General features: G+C 27.1%; 2 protein-coding genes across 3 annotated transcripts in view; both read right to left on the minus strand.

Moving 5' to 3' along the window:
• The window catches only part of LOC105849949 (dynein axonemal intermediate chain 7), a 62,705-nt gene that overhangs the window by 15,277 nt on the left and 32,023 nt on the right, over positions 1 to 15,405 (minus strand). For both annotated transcript variants that reach the window (XM_065790757.1, XM_065790758.1), the window contains exons 12-18: positions 14,010 to 14,082; positions 13,446 to 13,552; positions 13,309 to 13,364; positions 11,159 to 11,269; positions 10,541 to 10,630; positions 10,290 to 10,361; positions 10,006 to 10,167 (exon numbers count right to left, since the gene is read on the minus strand). In XM_065790757.1, coding sequence (XP_065646829.1) covers positions 10,006 to 10,167; positions 10,290 to 10,361; positions 10,541 to 10,630; positions 11,159 to 11,269; positions 13,309 to 13,364; positions 13,446 to 13,552; positions 14,010 to 14,082 — 671 coding nt within the window. The remainder of the gene's footprint in view (positions 1 to 10,005; positions 10,168 to 10,289; positions 10,362 to 10,540; positions 10,631 to 11,158; positions 11,270 to 13,308; positions 13,365 to 13,445; positions 13,553 to 14,009; positions 14,083 to 15,405) is intronic.
• LOC136076907 (uncharacterized) lies at positions 6,235 to 9,635 on the minus strand. The gene is made up of 2 exons (XM_065790756.1): positions 7,821 to 9,635; positions 6,235 to 7,659 (listed from the first exon to the last, which is right to left on the minus strand). Exons 1-2 carry the CDS (start codon positions 8,818 to 8,820, stop codon positions 6,443 to 6,445), a joined length of 2,217 nt encoding a protein of 738 aa, XP_065646828.1. The 5' UTR covers positions 8,821 to 9,635; the 3' UTR covers positions 6,235 to 6,442.

The raw sequence follows: 15,405 nt of genomic DNA on the forward strand, positions 1-15,405 counted from the left end.
TATTAAATGACAAGCAGTGTGAAAAAAGAATAGCATTTTGAAAAAAGTACAAGAACTGGACTTCAAGACAGATAAGTAAAGTGCTATTCAGCAATGAAACTATGATTATGCCGTTTGGTACCTGGCTTCCTTATGTTCTTTGTCCTGTCAAAAATTGATAGGATCATTGTTACACAATTCCTACTGTACAACACTGCCAAAAGTTGATGGTTTTTCTGCTATTGGACGTAGTGCACTGTATTTCTGGATTACGTAAATTTGGTGTACTGAAATTACCAAAGAAAAAAAACTAGTCAATTCTATGGCAAAACGTATCAAATTGGTACTTAAAAACAAAGGACATTCAACTAAATGTTAGTTTATAGATTTGTGTATATTTTAGACTCTGTGTATGAGTAAAAAATAGTCAGCCAAAGTATTTTGGCCTCAACTGAATATATGTATATATTTTATATATATATATATATATATATATTATATATATATATTATATTATATATATATATATATATATTATATATATATATATTTATTATATATATTTATATATAAAAAGAAATATATATATCAATAATGTATATAATATTAATATAATATATATATAGATAAAATAATATATATAGATAATAATATATTTCACACATATATATATATATATATATATATATATATATATATATATATATATACATATATATATATATTATATATATTTTATATATATATACATTATACATATACATATTATATATATATATTATATATATATACATATATATTATATATATTTATATATATGTATATATATAAATATATATATATATATATATATATATATATATATATATATATATATATATATATATATATATATAATATAAATATATACCACTAACCTTTTAGAAAGCATTAAAATATAATATATCATGTACCACTAACCTTTTAGAAAGCAATAAAATATAACATAAATCATGTACCACTAACCTTTTAGAAAGCATTGACTACATTTCATCAAGCTTAAATGTTGGTATTCTAGTTGATGTAATTTTGTTAAATTTTGCTAAAGCTTTCGACACCGTTCCACACAAAAGACTGTTAGCCAAACTAAAAGCATATGGCTTAGATGGTCTGATACTTAAATGGATCAAAGCTTTTTTAGAAAACAGAAGACAAAGAGTTGTTCAAGGTGAAATCATTTCTCACTGGGTTAATATTTTTAGTGGTGTTCCACAAGGGTCTGTAATTGCAGCACTTTTATTTGCTTTGTACATTAATGACCTTCCAAAAAAATTGCATAATGTAACCAAACTATATGAAAAAGTGCTTTCTCAATTATCTTCAGAACAATGCGCTACTAATCTTCAAAATGATCTAGATATTGTCTACAAATGGTCTCAAACTTGGCTTCTTTTGTTTAACATATCAAAATATGTAGTTACGCATTATGGTCATAATAACAAAAAATATTTATATAATTTAAAAAGTATTTAACTGAAAGAGTCAGATACAGAAAGAGATCTTGGAGTGTTTTTTAATGCAAATTTAAAATGGAAAAATCAAGTGAGTAATGCTTCTAACAAAGCAAATCAAATGCTTGGTTGTATCAAAAAGTCATTTACTTGTTTCGATTATATACTACTTCGTTTGCTTTATATTACTTTTATTTGCCCATTACTAGAGTTTTCAGTTCTGGTATGGTCTCCATATTATAAATCTGATTGTGACTATATCGAAAAAATCCAGCACAAAGCTACTAAACTAGTATCATCAATCAGAAATCTTTCCTATACAAAAAGACTTGAAAAATTAAACCTAACTACTCTAGTGGAAAGGAGACAAAGAGGAGATCTAATACAAATGTATAAAATTATGAATAATATTGACAAATTAGAAAAAGGCAATCGTTTTCCAATAGTTAATAATCATATGAGAGGTCACTGCTTTAAATATTTCAAGGAAATGACAAAACATAAGCACAGAGAAAACTTCTTTTTTAATCGAGTAGCGGATGTATGGAACTCTCTGCCAGAAGAAGTTGTTAAATCGCCTTCAGTCAACAGCTTTAAAGCAGCAATTGATTGCTGGATGAGCAGCAATCGATGAATTTGGCTGTCAAAGTGTGCCTGATAACACACTCACTGGCTCTGCCAGTTCCAGCATTTACTACTAACTAACTAACTATATATATCAATAATGTATATAATATTAATATAAATATAAAGATAAAAAATATATATAGATAATAATATATATCATATGTATATATATATATTTATATATATATATTTATTTATATGTATATATATATATATATATATATATATATATATATATATATATGTATATATATATATGTATATGTATGTATAAATATATATATATATATATATATATATATATGTATATATATATATGTATATGTATGTATAAATATATATATATATATAATATATATATATATATATATATATATATATATATATATATATATATATATATATGTATGTATATGTATGTATAAATATATAAATATATATATATATATGTATATATATATATATATATATATATATATATATATATATATATATATATATATATATATATATGTATATGTATGTATAAATATATATATATATATATATATATATATATATATATATATATATATATATATATATATATATATATATATATATATATATGTATGTATATGTATGTATAAATATATATATATATATATATATATATATATATATATATATATATATATATATATATATATATATATATATTATAGTGCTATATATATAGTCCTCAAAAGTTTAGCACACAGCAGAATTAAAATTTTTTTCTTTAGAACTTAAAAAATAGAAGAAAAAAATAAAAAGGTTTAGCTATTTCAAACAAAAAATTTATTTTTTTAAATATTTAGAACATATTAAAAAAAGAAAAAAAAAACAAAAAAATGTATTAAATTTTTAGGAAGAAATTGATAATATATAAAGTAAGAAAAAAAAAGCTGCTCATAAGTTTAGCATGCTTGGTTTCAAAGTTCTTTTTAGGCCAAACCTCAATAAGGAATGTGACCACCTCCTGTTTTATGCATAGTGAACATTTTCTTCTTGAAGAATCGAAAAGTTTATGACAATAACTGTTGAACCGTTAAATGACTCTTTTAAATTTTCTCTTAAATTTTTAGCTGAAGTTACTGGTTCTTTGGTAAGTTTTCTGTCCAACACAGTCCAAACATTTTAATTGGATTCAGATCAGGTGATTTAGCTAGCCACTGAAGTACATTGATATTGTTTTACTCAAACCATTCTGTTACAGATTTTGATTTATGGCATGGAGCGTTGTCTTGTTGAAACATCCACTCTGGCCCATCACCAAAAAAAAAGTCCTTTGTAGGCATTAAATAATTTTCATGGGCGTCATTGTATTTATGTTGGTCCATTCAACTGTTGTATAACACATGTAGACCAATTACTTTGTTTTTAAGATTTAGGACTGTGTAGTTAAATGCATTATGAAAATTTTTTTTTCTTAGTTCATACTTACTCATATTTAAAATTGCTTTGCAAAATTTAATTTGTTTTAAATTGTTTGTTGGTTTTAATAACAGTTTTTTGAAAGCAACATACAGTTTCTTTTAGTCTTCTATTAACTGTTTGTCTTGATTTTTAAGTTCTAGGTTTATTTCTTGTGCAATCTCTTTCACTGAGTATATAGAGTTTTTTCTGGCAATTCTATAAACAGAAATATCATTAGTAATTCTTGTTTTTTTAGGTTGCTCAGAACTTTTTGTCAGCAGTACTGCCAGTTTCATTAAACTTAGCAATAGTTCAACTTACACATGAAGGTGAAACACTTTAAAATTTGAAAGATTTCAATATTAGAGTGACCTCCCATGTAAGGTCATTTAAAAACATTTAACATGCAAACTTTTAAAATACTAGATATTAATTTAAATATATTTTTGTAATATTTCATTAAAAACAAGAGTTTAATTTACGATGATGAAACTTTTTCCGCATTAAAATTATGTACTTAAAAAAAGAACGTACTTAAACAAATTTAAAAAAAAAATTTTTTTTTTATCAGGCTAAGCTAACTGATAATTAGAAAAAGAAAAATTTTTTTTAATACTTTACTAACAAAAAAAATATATTATATATGGAAAAAAATTAATTTAATTCTGCTGTGTGCTAAACTTTTGAGCACTATTGTATATATGTGTATGTATGTGTATATATGAAGGGTGCAAGAGAAAAACAGGGAATGTCAGTTTTTGAAAATATTGAGAGTTTTTTATTAACATGTTGTGCAAATCATAAACTACCTTCAGTGTTAAATTTGAAGCAAATAAATAAAAATTAATGGTCTAATTTAGTGATAAGGAAAGGAAAAAACATAACATACGGGAAGACTTTGAAAACTAAATTTGATTTATCTCAGTTTGCGTGTGTGTGTTTATCATCATAATGATGTTTATATATAGGCATATATAAACATCATTATGATCAACATGATCATCATAATCATCATTACCATCATCATCTTGTTTTTCAGCAAATTCTACACCATATAATTACTAAAGCTTATATAAATATGAAAGGATATTGTATGCCAGCATCTAAATAAATAGCAAACATATATGTTTATGTCCATAATAATATGTATGCATAAAGTGCATCTTGGAAGCTTTTATTCCTCTGGACTAAAAGTTTGGAAGCTTTTATTCCTACTCACCTCATTCTACTCCATATTTTTCACCATCTTGAGCAGTTTCTTTATTGATCATTTATTTTATCTTTTTTACAAAAACATCTCTTTTAAGAACAAATGTACTTTTATTATTCCAAGAAGCTAATGTAAAAAGGTCCTGTCTGATGTTAAGCTCTGTTATTCTCAGTTTACTAAATCTTGTTTCTTATATCAGATGTTAGGTTCTAGAGACTTTTGATTAATCTTCAACAATGTCATTAACTAAAGTAAGTCTAACATTTAATCTTATTAATTATATAATATTTAATAATATTTTTCTTTTAAAAAGTGCTAAACAAGTGGTTCCAATTTTTCAAAACTCTAGAAAACACTTTGACCTCTCCAACTATCCTACAAGTAGTCTTCACTTTGTTATTAGTTTCTTTATATAAAGGTTTTGAGATAATTAAATTAATTCTTACTAACTGCAGTAACAAAGTTATTCCTGAAAGCCTATACTCTTCTTTGTTTTATGGAATTTTTGTTAGACAACAAAACTCATTTATTTACAGCAAAAAAATAGTGCAATAATGTTGGTATTCCTATATTGATGAACAACCCTCTTACTCTCAGACAAAGTCTAAAAGCACATTGTAAATGTAATGATTTCATGGTGTAGTGGTAGAGCGCTTGCATCATTAGTGAGAGGAACCGAGTTCGATCCCCACCACACCCCTGGTAGTACCACGCTCAACTAGTTTCTCTGCGCAACGACCTTGGTTGTCAAGGTTTGTGTTTCGGATTTATATAGTTAAGAGAGGGTTATAACCACAACTAAGTAGCCTCCTTGTCTGTAGTAGCGTGTTCAGTACTGTGGAGGTGCTATAAAAACTTTTAATAATCTAGTTTTTTTCCTTGCACATCAAAAAAACCGTATAACTATTAGCCATCTTGATATTTTTCTTTTATATACAACCTACAACTTTTCAAGTCTTCAGTTAACCATTTCCTAGTATTTTTACTTATTCTTTATTTTAAAGTAACTCATAACTTAATAGTGGTTGCTTGCAATCTTGCTGGAAATAAATTAGAGTTAGAAAATATATAAATATATGCCAGTATTTAATAAATAGTAAATGTAAGCATAAAGTTAAATATAGTATTACAAACTTTTTTCTAGCTCCGGCTATCAACCCCTGCTAAAACTTATAGTTTAGCCGGGGCCAGGTTTGAAAACAATCTCATTTTTAGCTGGGGCCAGGGTCCCACTCACTTACTATACATACATTTATATATATATATATATATATATATATATATATATATATATATATATATATATATATATATATATATATATATATATATATATATATATATATATCTATATCTATATATATATATATCTATATATATATATTAGGGTGGCCCTTATATGATGATAAAAAATTAAATAAGAGCAATGTTATGTCTGACCATTTTAAATGGTTCCATTTCATACAAAAAAATTATGTGTAAAGTTTCATAAAAAAATATTAATATTTAGAGGTGGCTCAACACCGTCAAAGTTTTCTCATATACGAATTTTTGATGTCTGTGACAGAATTCAGCACATTTTGCCATCAGTTTCATACAGAAAATTAATTCTAACTACTAAAAACAGTTCTTAATTACAGAGACAAACACAGAAACAATAGAATACACAAAGTTACACATCTTCACTTAGTTGAACTAGTTAATTGTGAAGTAAGGTGGATTTTTTCACATTCGGAAAGTTTGCCCGGTTCTGTTCGATAACCTGCAGAGCATATTGCAGCTGTTCTTTGCTCTTAAATCGGCCAGACTTTGTTGCATCTTGGATCAAGGCAACTCCTCGTTCTGCATGGTCGTTTGTTACTGCCTGGGATTTCACGATTGCCTCTGCAACCTTGAAGTCATCTCTCCTGTTCCATGATTCAGGATCTTCGGCCAGGAATCCATCTGGCATGCCCAGAATAGAAAACAGGTTTCTGCTTCTTTTTGAGACAAAATCAGGAAGCGTCTTTTGTTGTACTGTCGCCAAGTCCACCACGACACGTTTCAAAGGTACTTCTTCTCCTTCCTGTTCTAATGATCTTTTAACAATTTCGCGCTTCGTAGTGAAATCCACTTCTGGATCGAAGAGGCTGAAAAGGATCAAATCTTCTGACAGGTACCAAAGATGGCCCGCAAGCTTGCGTGATGTTGCGGCACCAATATCTTGATCAGGGTAAGCCTGGAGTTGTTGAATAAGTTGTAGATCATTCCTAGCGGCTTTGTAAGCCAGAGGCGCCAAAAACCAGAACGTGATATAAACCTTTGCAAGAAATATGTTCACACGTAGGAGGCCACGAGACTCTCGCAAGGTCAGCTTAAACTGTGATCGAAACAGCCAAACCTTTATACTGTAAATGGCTTTCGCCATCCATCGAGCTTGATGCATTGACCCAGGCGCTCGAAAATTCTTCCAATCTGTAGGCTTTCTTCCTAAAAAGATGAGCATCAGTTTGAGCAGCTCGCGATAGTCATCTCGTGGCTGATGATCTTGCAGCTGCTGTTCACAGAAAACAATGATTACATGTTTGACTTCGGAGAGTTCAGCTGAGGCAACATCATCCGAAAAGGCATCTTCATAACTTTCCTGGTCAAAGGATGACCACTGTGCTTGAAATCGTTTGAAAACGAGTATTTCCGGAGCTTTACTGGGTCCCATACAGACACAAAAAGCAGCAGCCAATACCAGTTCCATGATGTGATGTCGACAACCAAAGTGCAGTAGAGGCCGCCCTAGTAGCTGTTCGAGAAGAACGCAAGCGCCAGACAGCCGACCGGTGTTGGAAGAGGTTGTATCGAAACACATACCATGGACAAAGTTTTCCAGCTCCCATTTTCGGATAGCATCATAGACTGCTTTGGCCTCGTCTTGTCCAGTGCCTAAAAAGTAATTTATAGTAGTCTTTATTAAAGTTTGTCTGACATGATTTCACATTCACATTTCATAATAATAAATGATTTCGAAATTTATAAAAACATTTAACTAAAATAAAAGTAGGCATATATATTATACCATTATATATTATACCATTATGTATTACCTGCAGGAATCTTTGGAATATCCAAAAGCTTTGTCTTCCCCATTGTTGTGACAAGAATGGGCAACCTATCCACCTTCTCTGTTCCAGTCAGATCTTGCATCAGCTTGCCATCCCAGTGTACTGTAAGAGCAGTATTTGGCTTGAAATGTTGAATGATTCCGGAGGCAATTTGCTGTCGGTGTTTCCGACGGAGTCGTTGGATGGTTGATCTATTCAAAGCGAGTGATTCAGCGTCTTGTCCAAGAGCCCTCGAAGCCTCAACGATGACCATCATAGCAGCCCTGTCGCTCATTTTATTTCTATCAAGCATAGATGCCAGCTGTGGTGAAACAACACTTTGGCGTCCTCGCTTTCGTGATGAAGAAGAAGGAGTAACAGTACTTGTGCTTAGAACTGGATCCTCATCTTCAGGTTCAGACTGACTTTCTTCTGAATCAGCGCTGCTGCTCTCCAACACAGCTTTATCTAGCAAGGTGTTTTTATCAAGTTGAGATCGATGTACTCTCTTTTGCAATATCTGCTTTCTCTCATTCTGCTTTTTTTGTTGTTGAAGCAGAACCTTATCGATTCCGCCCATGCAGCCAGGTCGTCCCTTTTTTCTTTGAGATTCCAGAAAGACCTTATCTTCTTGATTCTCAATTAGCTCCATGGCGTCAGCATGTGCAATGTCGAACAGTTCTTCTATTGCGGCTGAAAATGCGGTTTCATTTGTTTGTTGAGTCTCGGTCTTGCGGCTCTTGTTTTTCTTTAGACTTTTCCACTCGAAGAATAATTGCTCAAGCTTTTTGATGGAATCTTGATGATGCCTGGTTGGAATTTTAGCTCGAAACCAGAAATCTTCAACTTTCTCAATAGCGTGGGTTGCAGCCTTTCGAATATCCTCTTTCAAAACATTGTGGAGATGTAGAAAGTGACCAAGAACCTGCTTCCCTGATGGCAATTTACTACCTTCAATTCTTTCAGCAGGGCTAACAAGATAAATTTGTGAACGCAATGCCATCTGAAAATGCCAAACAGATTTATACTAATCATCATAATATTATAACATAATATTAAACTATGCAATTTTTGGCATAAACAAATTACAAAATTACACATGCCATTGACATGCCATGCAATAATACAAAACGAAATCTACAGTCATACAGACTCCCTCATATAATTATATATATAACATAATATATTTTATAATTAAATTGACATACTAACCTTTGCTGATTGCTAATATCTGTGATTATTGATAACTATTAAATAGAAATTTTATTTTGATTAATTAACAAACAACAGTAGAAGAAGAAATTTATAATACAAGATGGCTACAAAGAACTAGCACAAGATTTATTTAAATATTATATAAGATGCCCAATAGGTGCTAATATTAAATTATATTACATGTTTAGTTTTGTTTACTGAAAAAAATGACTGAAGAAAATTATGAATTAATAAAATTACTGAGGAAAATTATAAATTATTTATTTAGATATATTGAAGAACATTTTTTTATGCGTTATTACCTTTATATTTATTATAATTTTATATTTAATTATTTTTTAGATTAGTACATTATTGAAACATGATATCTAGTTCAAATTATTGATTGAAATATATTTATTCATTTAATATTCAAAATCATTTATTGAAAAGAACCTGAAATTTTTTTTCGCCGATTTTGGTATTCTCACAAAACTAAAGCTTAGTTGAGCCACCTCTAAATATTGTTCAATCCTGCTCATATTTGGCCTGAATTATTTTTTTATATATTGGAACTCATCTGAGGGGTCAGACAATGATATTTTAAAACTTCAAAAATAAGGGCCACCCTAATATATATAATATATATATATATATATATAATATATATATATATATAATATATATATATATATATATATATATATATATATATATATATATATATATATATATATATATATATATATATATATATATATATATATATATATATATATATATATATATATACATACATATATTTAAATGAGTCATTTAATGATTCATTGGCCATAATAGTTTTTTAATTAAATTTTAACTTAAGATCATTCTAGATAAAAAACATCTATGAATAATTCAATCAAAGTTTACTTTCTCAAACTGTAAAAAGGATGAAACTTGTGATTTCTTCCTTAAACTCTCTAAATATATTATTAAAAAAAATTATAAAAACCATTTCAGGATGTTCAAAAGATTCGTTCGAAGATATCCATTCAGTTGCTTGTAAAACAACATTCTCTTCATCACAAAAACTGTTCCATTTGCTCCAACAAAATGAAAAAGAACATGCTAACAATGACATTTGTTGGTACAAAGATTTTAGTAAAATAATATCCTGTATTCAAAAAAGAAAAAAATGTAACATGAAAATGAACATAACAATGATTACCGTAGTAGTTTAGAGAAAAAATAAATTTCTCAAAACGAATTTAAAGATTTAGTTGTTAAAAGTTTTACTTTTTGTGAAACATCAATATACTTGTAGCCATCTTCATATGGAAAAATATTAATGCCAGAGCTACGTAAAAGCTAAAATAAAAACATCAGTAAAATAAAAACATCATACTTTAGAGTATTAACAAGTTACAAGCAGTAAATATCATACAATAGATATTAACAAGTTACAAGCAGTAAATATCATACAATAGATATTAACTAGTTGAAAGCAGTAAATATCATACAATAGATAAAAAAAGTTAACAAACTACTTCAATAAGTTCTTTAGGTGTAACCCAGCGATCATTTAAGTAATGTAAATGATGGTTATCTTTTGGGAAACTAACACAGCATAATTCATCCTAAACAAGTTATAATTAAATTCATTACTTACTTTTAACATATAGCAACATATATTAAAATGTATTGCTTGGTGCATTTATTTTACCAAGATTTCTGCTCTGTAACATTATTTGCTATTCGATTAAAAATCTATTATCATTATGTTATTATCAGTTTTGATTTTGTAGTATTATTGTTATTTGTTGAGGATTGCAGAGTATTAATTAAATTCCATCTATAGAGCAAACTCCAAACTTTCATATTTTTAAAACAAGATTGTTTTTCAAAATATTTTAATGAATCCTGGAATTCAACAATTAACTTCAAGTATGAGGAAAAAAGACATTTTAAAAAAAAATTCTGTTTTAAAAAGAATAGAAGTTTATTGACAGATTTCAAATTTCATCAACAAAAAAAAATTTACCATTTAAAAATTACAACCACACAATGTTTACAGTCTCTTCCCAATTAAGGGCAATGTTAACTGTTAACTTTAAAAAAAAATCTTTTCCTGATAAAATTTGAAAAATAAAACTTATTTCAAATACCTTAATTGTAATAAATATTTCCATGGCCACTCCAACAACTTTAAGGATGCACTTATTTAATGCAAGTGGACAAACACTCCAATATTGAAAAGGCATGTTATAATACACATCCTAAATAAAATAAGAAATGGAATCAATAACAGAAATCAAATCAATTAGGGTCAGCATTTACCAAAAATGTAGCACAGTAAAAAAACGAACTATAAACCATATATCCACAAATAACAAAATATTATTTATATTAATTTATATATGCATTTTTCAGAAAAGGTTGGGCGTAATAGTTTTTAAATTAAATTTTAACTAAAGTTAATTCCAGATAAAAACATCTATAATTAAAAACAAAATTACGCTATTGCACTTGTATTTTGTCAAATTTAACATCAATACATTGTCATTTTACATGCACTAAATTGTCATTCCACATGTAATACATTGTCATTCTACATGAAATTTTAAACAAACTTTTGCAATTACAAGTTTTTATTTTTTTTTGGTTCATTTGCACTTTAAAAAAAACACAAAATGGTTATACACGTAATATTTTTTTTTTTTGTTAATTCACCTTCCCAAGACCAAGAAGGCCACTACAGACGAGGAGGCTACTTAATTGTGGTTATAACCCTATCTCAACTCTATAACTCCGAAACACGAACCTTGACGAACAAGGCCACTGCGCGGAGAAACAAGTTGATATCAAGGTTATCATGAGAAACACACAGATAAACAGGTTAATATACTATACAGTGGTGTTAAATATTGTACTTTATTAAATTTGACATAAAAAAAAGCAAGAAAGATAAATAGATGACACAATTAGGTGAAGAACACTAAATTTTAACTCTTTTTCAGAAAAAAATCTTTGTGTCATTATTATCTTTGTTATGTGGAATAAGTATTTGGGCTTATTATCTTTGTTATGTGGAATAAGTATAACATCTTATGAGAAAGAGTAAATGTAAAAAACTTAAAAAAAAGTAAAAAATGTGGTCTAATTTTTTAGGACACAAACATCTAGAAAGATATTTTATATAATCTTATAGAACATTATAAGTTCTTAATTCTACAACATTCAAGAGAGTTGACATATTTATCAGGAATATGACATCTTTCACAGACAATTCTAGAAAAAAATTTCTAATCTAATCTCACTTAATCTCAATTATAATAATAACAATAAAAGAATAACAATGATTACTTTTAATATTAACAAAATTTTTGGCCATAGTATCAAAACAATAATAATAACAATAATAATAATAACAATAACAATAATAAAAATGTTAATATAAGGACATTTTTAAAAAATCACGCACAGAAACTCATATAAATTTTGTCGACTATTTTCATAAAAAATAAAATTTAGCCTTATTTAATTCTAATCTATATAAATATTTTGTAAACAAAGAATGGTATACATTAGTAACATTATCAAGAAATAAATAAGTTAGAAGCAAAACCATGCACGGAACAGAAAAATGCAAATATTAGTTACTTAAAAATATAGGTTTTAGCAGTATACTTTTTTTTTGAAACAATATTTTTTATATTAGTAAAGATTTTTAAAAAGTTACAGAATTGCACTATGTATTATAGAGTCACAACAATTGTTTAATTGCAGTTCATGTATAGTCACTTACAGAAGCCGTGCAGGGAATTGCAAATTCATCAAATTTATGTAGCTATTTTTATGAAAATAAATTACTCATAAGTATATCAAGTGAAATGTTATATCTCTACAACTCATATTTAATATATTTTCAGTGAGAAAAAGCATTCATCAAATATTTCTAGCAGGAGTATTTTTAGCATTTAGAAAATCATTGTATATTTTTTCAACTATTGCGACATAACCACAGAAAAAATGTAAAATGATAAAAAGATATATATTTAAACATTCAGGCAACCTAAAATATAATAAAAATGTTTTTGTTATAATTGTTCTTTAAGATAATTATAATGGTATGTATATTGCCTAAAGTCCCAGCTTCTAATTGTTAAAGCAAAAGAAAGAAAAAAATCACGCACAGAAATGGAAATGCCCAGTAATAATAACAGTTTATTCATAAGAGATTTTTTAAACAAGCAGTGCTTGTAATGCATTCTTGTTTTAGAATATTGACTCGCAAATGTAAAAAAAAAAGTCATACCTGCATCAATGCAAAAGGACCAAGCACATCTGTCCGAAAAAACAAAAGATTCTGTTCTAAATAAATTTTACATTACTAAAATATGCCAATAATTATTATTTATTCCGATTTGCACAGTTCTAATTATAAAATAATACCTTTGTCATAATGTGCATCCGAAATTCCATTAGTTTTCCATTGTTTTGTCAATGAGTCCCAATGAGCTATCTGGGGAGTATCATATAAAACAATATTTTCATCAATACTGTAAAACAGAAAATCAGTTGAAACTGAGTTAAAACATGACTGTTTTTCAATTGTAATTATTACATGAGCATGAGAATACAATGAGCTGTTTAGGTTTAATGGTTAAGGTAACTTATGTAGTTAAGAAATTTTGTAGTTATTTGTAGTAACAGAACTTTGTAGTTATTTGTTGTAACCTAATTTTGTAGTTAATAATGTAGTTACGATTCTGGATTCGAGCATTAGCTGAAACAAGCTTTATTTCAACTTTGGAAGACATACCAACCATACCAGATAAACAGGTTGATTTAATAACTTATATTAAGTAATAAAAATTGTTACACTAGAACACTTTTTTGTATGAAGTTATTTAACAAATTGTAGTTGTTTGGTTGATAACTAGATTAATTTATGTGTTTTAAACAAACAGCCCATTTTACCTCAAGTTCTCAACAACTTATTTTCAAAACACTGACCTTACTGTCAAAACTAATGGCGATGGATTTTCATCTTTATTATAAGTAAAAATCTTGAGCTTGCCATAATTAACTATGAAGTAGGAAAATAAATAATTTAAAAAGCTACATAAAAATTTTCTTCAAAATAAGTTGTTTAGATTCAAGTAATTTTATATATCGATTAAAGCGTTTTTTGTAAAAAAAAATTTTTATTTATTTTGTTTATTAAAATAGTTAACTGCTTGTTTAATAGTTAAATAGTTGTTTCTTTTTAATTTTTTTAATTTTAATTTTTTGTTGAATTTTGAATTCAAAATGATAAAAAAAAAACACAATATTATTTATGTTTTCTTTCTCTAGTATGACCACAAACTTCTTTATTACTATTAATGCTTATCATTAAGTTTAAAACCCAATAACTAAATAACTAAATTACTTTTAATTACAATTGCTTTAATCAAAACTACTGTTGATATAATTTATGATACCTGTTACATTTAAGTATTTAAAAAATAACATCATATCACTAAAAAGTATAAAATTTTACAAAAAAGTATAAAAAATTTTCAAATACTAAAAACACAATTATGCAATAATATTTATAAAATAATTAACTAATTTTTTTTTCTGCTACCTGAGATATAATGTTGACACATTTATTTGCAATTAAAGAAATAAAATTAAAAAAACAATAAAAACTATGAAAAAAAAACTTCATAACAGTTTTTTATAAAAATATAAACAATATTAAAAATACTTAAAAGGTACTTATAAAATACTTAAAAAATACTTTAAAGAAATCACTAACAGTAGACCTTCTTCATACAATACATTTTTCAAACTTAAATTGAATGAAAATATTATCACAGATCACACTGCCTTATCCAATATAGTCAACAACATTTTAGTACTATCAGAGTCAGAAAGCAAGATGTGTCTTTCTTAATATTTCTGACTTTCTTAACATTCCAAAATAAGCTCCTTACTCTAGCAACGTTATTTTTTTCTCTAGTTTTTTACTAATTATTGACTCATCTCCCTGCTTTCTAAAATTTTTTTACTATTTATTGACTCATTTCCCTGCTTTCTAAAATAAGTAAGCTCTTTGAAAAAGGGATGTATAATAAACTCTCATGGATATCATTCATAACAAACTCTTTTGTTTCAATCACTCCATGACTCATGCTCTCTTTGATATGACTGAATCAATTAGGTTTGTTGATGATAAATATTTACTTCTTTAAGAACAAAGGGTATTGATAATTTCTCAACCTTTAAAACAAGTTTATTCAACATCTTAATAAACAAATACATATTTGTTGTTAAAAAAAATTATTTTCTGGTAAAATTCTTCTTAATTCTAATGAGATTAATTTTTAATTTTCTTGTATGTGACCATTTGACAAAATTATCA

Source organism: Hydra vulgaris, chromosome 02 (genome assembly GCF_038396675.1).
Source record: "Hydra vulgaris chromosome 02, alternate assembly HydraT2T_AEP".
Lineage (NCBI taxonomy): Eukaryota > Metazoa > Cnidaria > Hydrozoa > Anthoathecata > Hydridae > Hydra > Hydra vulgaris.

What these genes read in the sequence shown, in the direction of transcription:
- LOC136076907 (XM_065790756.1), bottom strand. Translation starts at nt 8,820, where the DNA reads ATGGCATTGCGTTCACAAATTTATCTTGTTAGCCCTGCTGAAAGAATT. An exon ending in TATTCCAAAGATTCCTGCAG is followed by an intron (nt 7,660 to 7,820) that starts GTAATACATAAT and finishes ATTACTTTTTAG; the next exon opens with GCACTGGACAAGACGAGGCC.